General features: G+C 38.5%; 1 protein-coding gene across 1 annotated transcript; it reads right to left on the minus strand.

Annotated features, from left to right (window-relative positions):
• Positions 1-3,698: 3,698 nt before the first annotated feature.
• On the minus strand, positions 3,699-8,721 carry LOC128603063 (electromotor neuron-associated protein 1-like). The gene is made up of 3 exons (XM_053617253.1): positions 7,731-8,721; positions 5,226-5,327; positions 3,699-4,849 (listed from the first exon to the last, which is right to left on the minus strand). Exons 1-3 carry the CDS (start codon positions 7,888-7,890, stop codon positions 4,836-4,838), a joined length of 276 nt encoding a protein of 91 aa, XP_053473228.1. The 5' UTR covers positions 7,891-8,721; the 3' UTR covers positions 3,699-4,835.
• Between the last annotated feature and the right edge of the window lie 870 nt (positions 8,722-9,591).

A 9,591-nucleotide genomic window follows, 5' to 3' on the forward strand; every position in this document is an offset into this window, starting at 1 on the left:
CTCAGAAGACACAGTCTCCTTTTCAGATCATCTGTTACATGTGGAGGTTTATGATAATAACAGGCTTGTATCTTAATAATGTTCAATCCTTTAAATCCAAGCTAAGCCTGTGTTGACTGTCTATTCGTGTTCAATAACATGACATCCTACACATGAAACATATGTAGTAAAGGAGAAGACTGAAGTTTAAATACAATATTGATCATATTTGAATATAAAATATTAATGCACAAAGGTATTTCTGTGTAAGAACCAGTCAGAAATTTGTCGCTGCTAGTCAGCTATGATGACTTTGCATTCCACATAGCATGATTAGTATTCTGGGCACAGCATCAGGAAAGGCGGGTGAGTCATACTGAGCATGCTCCGTGCTCCTGCTTCACGTTCCTCATCCTACTGAGACTGAGACTGAGCAGAGAGTCGCTACAATCTCAGGACGGGAGTGAACAAACACACCCTGTCTGGATGAGATTAGATGGGAGGGCAGTAGGAGACAGCAGTGAGCCTCAGTGAAAAGAAGCAGGGTGTGTTCTCTATCCCTCTCACTTCCCCCTACTCTCCTCTTCCCTGTGGACTCATGCTACATCCTGCCAATCTACATGCGTGATGTTTTTATTACTTAAGCTGAGTGGCAGCATATGTCTCAGCTGCCAAAAACGTCGACTAACAAAGTCTGTCTTTTCTGTTTGAATTTCCATCGCTGTCAGTTAACTGAGGCATGCAGGGCTGTCTGGAAGTGAACACATTATGCAGTGACTCAATATCATTTTCTAAATAGTCTTAATTATGGTGATAATTGCTCTGCCAGTTGATCTACTGTACTGCAGCATGACTTTGTTATATAAATAAGTTGAGGTCAATAATCGCAATAATCCTGCCAAGAAAAAATGACACTCTTATAATTACAGTTCTCACATTTTAAAGCAAATAAATTATAACTGCTGTTTAGAAGTTTTACATAAAAAGCGGTGTGCTCTAAAAAAAATCACTTGCATAAATGAAACCAAACCAAGAAGTACTCCTCTTTGCTGTTGTCTTGAAAAGCCCTTTACATTTGAAATCATTAAGTAGATATGTAAATGGGCTTGAATAGACAGCTTTATGTTTCAGAGCCAGTAAGTGAGCCCAGGAAGTCCACCCTGCCAGGACGCTCATTTAGTATAAATAACAAGACATACAGAAGGATATCTGTGCTTTTGAGCCTGTTCTTTGAAATGGAGTGATGACCTGTGCTCAGGGAGTTATTTGAGATACCAGAAAACTTTCAAGTGATCAGTTTAGTTCAGTTTTCTGTTACTGTCAAAGTAAACCAGAGCACACTGTCAAACTCAATAAAAGGGATTAGATTAGATGTGATGTTGTATGCCGTTAAAAGGGGGTTAAAGGAGTCTCAACTCTCAAACAGATTGCGCGTGTGGTTTCTGACACTGTACAACACATCTATAAAAATTTAGCTATTAAAATGGGAACTGCAGAGCTGGAAATCTTTATTAGCAGCCATAATCATGTTCATCCTCAGCACAAAGTTTGCTATCTTTCCGTGCAAGCATCAGACTCAGGCAGGAGGTTTGAAGTTCGAAGGTGGAATAAATGTGAATGATAATATTGTACCAATTGTCCCAAAAGTTGGATATTTAATACAGACTTATTGTAATATCTAACAAAACTGTGTGTATACAAATTTTGTATGTATAATTACTAACCCAAAGTAATTGCTATGAGATCAGTCTGTGATGATTTTGACTAGCTGTTTGTTCAGTACTAAACTGTTAGCTATACATTTTTCTTACTTGTTAGCTGCATTAGCCTTACTGACTACATTTAGAATTAAAAAAAGTGTTCCTTTAAAGCTGGATCCCAGTCCTGAGAGAACGCAACTGGAAAGCAACTTTGTCCAAAGAGCTGACTTATCAAACATGTTGACTATCACAGCTGAGATCAATGACACCATTGACCATCCTAGGAACACTGGGAGTGAGGCAGGAATACAGCTTGGATGGGATGCCACTCTATCACAGGGAACCACACCACGCGCACACACACACACACACACACACACACACACACACACACTCTCTCACACCTAGGGGCAATTTATCTCACCCAATTTACCTACCAGCATGTTTTTGGGAGATGGGAGGAAACCAGAGAACTCAGAGGAAGCCTTAAAGACCCTGTGAGAACTTTGCACAGACAGCAACCTGAGCTCTGGATCTATCCATGGACCAAAAGAGCTGTGAAATGACAACGGTACCCACTATACCACTGTGCCATCTCTTATGTTGATTATAACCTCTTAATGTTTATCACTATCTACTGTCCACCCTGTTGGTTCCCTCAGTGCTGCTCATTTACTCATATCCTGCATTTTCTAAAGTTCAGCCAGCCTGTAAATAATTTCTGAACCAGATCTTTTTAAGGTCAGGTCTGTAGCTCCAATTTCAGCTACAAACTCAATGCACTCTGAGAAAGAACAACTCTGGCATCAAGGCCTCATAGCAGTGAGTGTTGGTGGTGCATTATTCCTCTTTATTTCTCCATCTCCTTCCCCTGGCCTGTCCATTAACTGCCTCCTTCACTCAAGTACATTCCACAGAGCAGAGTTATCACATGCAGCCTCCAAACATCACAGAGCGTTGCTATGACACTTTGTATCTGTTACTAACCTGCCTCTGTTCACACTAATTCCTTTGAGACCACCCACACACTAGAATTGTGGTTTGTTTACTGCTATTGCTTAAAGTTGATTACTTTATAATGAAGTGTATTTATTAAAATGCATTACATGTATTTAAAGGTGTGTTTATGATTGGTTGACTTTAAAAGACAGACAACTGAAAAAGAGCCTGATCCCTGCTGTCTAGAACGGGGCCTCCAGCGGCGAGCATGATTGAGTTCTGCTCCAACACTCCTGATGCCTTTACTGTCTCTACTACATATTGATAGAGCCTCATGTGGACTGCATTAATGCAGGCAAAGGAGAGAGAGGAAGAGAGAGCGTGTTAGGGTGGGATTTTGGTGAAAGCAGGCTACCGATGTTTTCATTTATGGGAAAAGAACTGGAGGTGGAAATGATGTATAATTCATCAGGGTACAGCCAAAATGGAGGCGGTGTCAGCAGTCATAAGAGAGATTGAAGGGAAGGCTTCATAAATATTGCACAGGACATAAGGGTTTGTGTGAGGGCATACATGCATTGGTGTTGGTGTTGTTATGCCATACTGTGAAGAGAGTAAATTCAGATTTTAAAGGATTATCCCCTAAAGCCTCATACCTGCTGAGCAGATGGATAAAGTGCTCAGTGCAGCATAGTGTTATTCGTTTCTGCAGTGTCAGGAGTACATGCCCACTAATTGGGTTAAAATCTCATGGTGACAGGTCAGTCTAAATGTAGCACAGCCACACAAATGAATCCATTTTTAAGCTACAAAACCATGAACTCAGCTCAAAACAGAAAACAGAAAGCGTCATTCAATGAAAAGAACTCTGCTCCAGTTTTTACAAATATATATATATATATATATATATATATATATATATATATATATATATATATATATATATATACATACATACATGTTTGGAACACCTGAACCACTGCTAATTCATTCAATTCTCCAATCATGTGGCAGCAGGGCAATGTATAAAATCACATCACAATTAGGGGGAAAATGTGATCTCAGTGACTTGGTGCCAGATGGGCTGGTTTGAGCATTGTAGTATAAACTGCTGGATTTTCACACACATGACAGTATCTACAATTTACACAGCATGGTATGAAAAGCCTTGTTGATGAGAGGAGAGGAGAATGTTCAGGATGGTTTGAGCTGACAGGAAGACTACAGTAACTCAAATAACAACTCTACAATCGTGCTGAGCAGAAAAGCATCTCAGAATAAACAAAATGTCGAACCATGAGGCGGAATGAGCTACAACAGCAAAAAGACTACATCGGGCTCCACTTCTGTCAGCCAAGAAATGGAATCTGAGGCTACAGACGGCATAGGCTCAAGGAAACTGGGCAGCTGAAGGTTGGAAATATGAGCATGCGATGTTTTACCATGGATATTTTAGTTGTTTAATTTATGAAAATTCTCAGAAGAGTCATATAAGCTACTTGATGAAGCAACATTACACTAGCGTTCTCCAAGCAAGCATAACAGTGCCTCAGCATTATTGATCTGACCCAGATCAAAATACACTGCAGATAATAAAACAACCACATTAATACAGTAAGTCATGTGATGCACAATTCTAGGCAGTTCTTAGGCACTGATGCTGCTGTAGACAGAGAGATGTCTTACTATGATTCGGAAATAGCCTTTTATAAGTTATCAGATGTTTTTTCTTCTGGCCTTCAGGAGGCATGGCTTCACAAACACCCTACAAACAAAATCCATCAGCTGACAAGGCTGAGACCGCAGAAAGTGACTTTCTGCTATTAAAAAAAAAAAACCCAACACAAACAACAAAAAACAGCACACTTCTACTGAAGATGGTTTCAGAATGAAAACCATATCATGAATCAAAGAGTACAATAGCTATACAATGAAAGTCCCAAACCTTACACCATACTAAATAGTATAGCAAAATAAACAGCATACGGTAATCTATAGACAGTAGACTGTCACCTATTTTTAGAGGTCAGTATGTAATTTAGAACACAGCCATAGATAATATACTACATAGTCTATTGTGAGGATATTATTATTCAATTATTTTAATGGAAACATTGACATACATAAAGAAACTCTACCAAGAGGTTACAAAAACGTAACAATTTAATAGCTTTATTTATGAAGCAACATCCATGCAGATTTTACAACTCAAAGCGCTTACCAGGTTGCACCTAAAAAACAAATGTAAAGAAAAATAATGTTAAATAAAAACAGATTCAGTGATTTCAATGCAAATGTAAACAAAAATATACTAATAATAAACTAAAAAAGAAAATGGTGTGAAGATCTGAAAATGTATTTCAATGCAAAATGTGATGTGTGCACAGTTAATGCAAAGGAATTGCAGAACATAAAAACAGCAAGTAACAAAATAAAGCAAAGCATCGTCGTTTGACAGCCTCAAATAAAAATTAAACAAAGAAATGCAATGTAATGTAATCATAAACAGTCTTACAATATGTTAGGTTTAATTAGTCTACTGCTTTAGTTATACTTTGTGCCACCTGATCCTCCTCCAAAATATTTCACATCTCATAAGTGACTGACCTTTCACCTCTGAAGAGAACTGAGCTGAATGCTTGGATTTGAAGAGCCGCAGCTCATTGTCCAAATCACAGACTGTCAGATCGATCTCCCATGAGCGCAGCCCTGTGTGAAAAACACAAAATATAACAAAACATGGGTTCAACGTAACACTGTTTATCTGTCGTTTCAGCTATTTGTCACATGTCTTGTTTATCTGTTCTGTATTGGCTTGCAAAAGTATTTAACCCGCCTTATCAGAGTTGTCTGATAAGCATATGATAAATACACATTTTCTCCTGTCAGTATTTTTTTTTTATTGCAAACTCATCTCTTACAATGAATTTTCAAAGTTCACTGTAAGGGAAGTCAATTTTGACAGGAATAAGTCCAAATTAATTATTGTTCCGCAAGTATTTCAAAGAAAATCAAAAAGTAAAAAATGTTGCTTGCATACGTATTCAATTCCCCAGGTTCCCAGAAGCTTCAGATGAAAGATCACGTTCTAACGAGGACACAACAGACTTATAATAGGCATTTACCTGTGAAATATTAAAACAGCTTTTATTCTGAACAGAAACCACCTCAGTGAACTGTCCTTGAAGAAACTGTCATTCTGAAGGAAAGGAGTGAAAATGAAGGCTGATGAACATTCTAAATATGTTAATGATAAGGTAATATAATTTCGTAACTTAAGAATAGGAATACCGTGTAAAATTATATCTAAGAGGTTGGACATCCCAGTAAGCACTGCTGGATCAATAGCAAGGAATTTTAAGCTGCATCACGCCACCCAAGCACTGCCTAGAGAAGACCCTCCCTCAAAACAAGACAGAGTGATGCGAACAGTCACTCTGAAGGAGTTACAGAGTTCAGTGGCTGGGAGTGGAGTGAAGGTTCATCAGACAACCATTTCGAGAGCTCTGAATAACTCAGGACTGTATGGGAGGCGTGGCTAAAAAGAAACTGTTGCTCAGGAGGAGCCATGTAAAAGCATGAGAGTGACTCAGTGTGGGGTTGTTGTTGGTTTTTTGGGGGGGTTTTGTGTGTGATAACACCAAGATGGAGATACAGTATTTGGGCAAGTTTCAAAGTGGTATGTGTGGTCATACCAGAATTAACATCCCGCCTACAGTGAATTATAGAGGCAGCAGCATCATGCTCAGAACCTGGGCTTCTTGTCAAAATTGATGGGAGAATGGATGGAGCAAAATACAGGGGATATTACAAGAGAACCTGTCTGAGCCTCCTAAAAAAAACCCCAAACACTTCACCTTTCAGCAGGACAATGGTCCCAAACACAAAGCAACAAAGGAGTGGTTAAAAACAAAAATAGTGAATATTCTACAGTGGCCAAGTCAAAGTCCAGATCTGAATCCCCCTGAGAATCTGTTGCACTGATTGAAAATTGCAGTCAACAAACAATGTCGACCCAACCCGAAAAACCTGAAGCGAATCTGCCTGATAGAATGAGCAAAAATCATGACGCAAAAACAGTGTGCAACACTAGTAGTACCTTACCCCGTCAGACTTAAAACTGTTACTGCAGTATGAAGGGGCTGAATACTTATGCAAAACAACATTTATCAACAAAGCTGCAGACAAAATAATCCACTCTGATGGTTTGCAATAAATAAAAAGCTGCCGGGAACAATGTGTAAGTGTCATTTGTAATCCAGATTAATCTATTGTTCTTTTTAAGAGGGTTGAATAAGGCACTGTAAGGCACTGTATCTGTCGCATCTAGTGTTTGTACTATTAACATTTCATGATGCAAAAAAGGCAATCCAACTGAAAAAAAAAAAAAAACTACTTTTGAAAAAAAAACCCTGTTAGTTTAACACACCATAACATGGTCTTATAACTTCTGTACAGCAAAACACTAGATTATTTAATGCAACAAGTAAGGCACGAAAACACAGCAAAATCACTATGCTTCTCGCTGATTTACAGCATTAAACAGTGTCATTACAAAGAGCTGTTCTTAAAATTTGTGAGAAAAGGGTAGTGTACAGGTACATTTTAATTTCCCAAAGGTGGAGCAGTGGTCTTTGGTGTGTCTTTGTGTTACAATTATGTTCCTCTAAGCAGGTACACAAGAAGAACTTGTAAGAGTACCAGCACAGTGTTACATCTTTAGTGTCTTTTTTTTTTTTTCTTAGACCAAAGGCTACTAATTGTGCACATAGCAGGATGTATATAGCCTATGTTATATATTTATCTAAAGAAAGAGGAAATAACTGCAATGTACTTCCAAAAATAAAGACTTGACACATGCACAAGTCTTCCAACATCTGCTGATCTGCAGTGCACAGCAGGTATGATGGTGTGCACGGTGCAATGAGGGGAAACGTTTGACAGCAGTGTTGCCATATTGCTGTAGGGAAGAAGAAATTAGTCTTGACTGTAATTTACTCGATCACTTTACTGTACTCACGTTATTCTGCCTGTGCTGATTCATGCAAAGCCTGCACGTGCTAACACTGAACTGCGCGGTTTCAATTCTCGGGAAGCGGTCAGAAAACTCACCCTGTTTTATTTGTTCTTTCACTTTGTTCAGCTGATGATCCGCTGAAATGTCCCCAATGACTACAAGCAGATAATATCGCGTGGAGCAGAAAGTCTGACCTACACACAGCTGCTCCTCAGCGCTTACTGCGGCACGAGCGGCTCCCACCTCCGTCTCCATGGCAACAGCACCGCAAGCGACTCGCGATCCACTGCCATTACTATGACAACTGCATGCAAGATCTGACTGAGCTAGAGGCGGGGCAAATTACAGAAGGACCAACAGAAGAGGCCTCGACAAAATGGGGCTCTCTGATTGGCGGGCTGAGTGTATGGCTATTTGACGTCGGCAAATTAATAAGAAATCATCAATTCCAATTATAACCTGCATATTGCTGTACTAAACTGTATGTGACATACTAGTTTGATTTACTAGGCTACTAGATATATTAGTATGCAGTTGTTTTGCACGTTGAAATAGATCATGCCTGTGTTTTAAGTGAGAAGTCGTTCATTAAATGCATATAAATGAAGAGAAAAAAACATTTCTGAATGCTTCTGACAAATCTTTTATTCGTCACGTTCAGGCCAATACAACACTTTTCATAAGAATACTGCAGTTTAATGTAAATAATAAATAAACAGGCTAAATAAAACAAATACAAGTAAATATTAAATGAATAAATACTTTTGTAACAAAAACAACAACAACACAATAATAATAATAATAATAATAATAATAATAATAATAATAATACCCTACATTGTAAATTAAATCACAGTATTGGATAAAAAAAAAGATAAAATATGCATATTAAGAAATTAAAATAATAGCCTAATGTTATATGATGTGTTTTCTGCTGTCCAATATCCATTTATCCATCCATTTTCTGTACCACTTCTACACAGGGTCATGAGGAGCCTGGAGCCTATCCCAGGGAAGGTGGGGCACAAGGTAGTGGACACCCTGGACGGGGTGCCAACACATCGCAGGGCACAATCACATGCACATTCACACACTACGGACAATATGGAAATGCCAATCAGGACCAGGGGCGGAAACCGGAGTACTCGGAGGAAACCCCCAAAGCACGTGGAGAACATGCAAACTCTGCGCTCCCCAATATTTATTTTTATTATTTTATATTTATAAAAAAAATACCTGTAAAAATTCTGTCATGTGAAAAGCATTACAAATTTTGAAAAAGAATGAGGTTATTAAGATGTTCTTCTGTGTAAGTGGCTCTGTCAGGAGCTGCTCTGTGCCAACTAAAGCCTCAGTGGCTATCCTTGATTTAATTATTGCACATTTTTATTTCAAAATGGCATTTAAAAGGGTTTTAGTCCCTAACAGGACTTTCACAAACAAGCCATGTCCCAATGGCTTTGTGTTGAGTTTCCTCTTTTGTTAAAGACAGCTCTTTATTTCCTAAATCTTCAAGCAGTAAGTATATCAGGGAGGAAATGTCTATACACATTACCAGATGAGAAAATCTACCTAACATATGCAGATCAAATAGCCCCCCCCCCCCCCAATATAAACACGTATGTATATATTGTTTCTTCATGGTTTTCATACATGAATTTAGCACTCTGTTTAATTTAACAAACATGATTTACATCAACGTATTTATCATCGGCATGGGTTAATATTAACATAAATCAATGTAATGTTGTGTACTGGCATAGGCGACATTTTATTATTTGCATTTCAAATAATCACGCAGTAAAGTGCACCGTTTTCTGTATAGTACAAGTGCTCTGGAGGACCATAAGGAACTCCTGCCCCCTGCTGATAATTTGAGATACAGCCAACATTGAAAAATATAGGAATGGGCCCTATTCAGTTGTACACATTTACCTCGATTATGCTTGAGCTTCC

Source organism: Ictalurus furcatus, chromosome 27 (assembly GCF_023375685.1).
Source record: "Ictalurus furcatus strain D&B chromosome 27, Billie_1.0, whole genome shotgun sequence".
Lineage (NCBI taxonomy): Eukaryota > Metazoa > Chordata > Actinopteri > Siluriformes > Ictaluridae > Ictalurus > Ictalurus furcatus.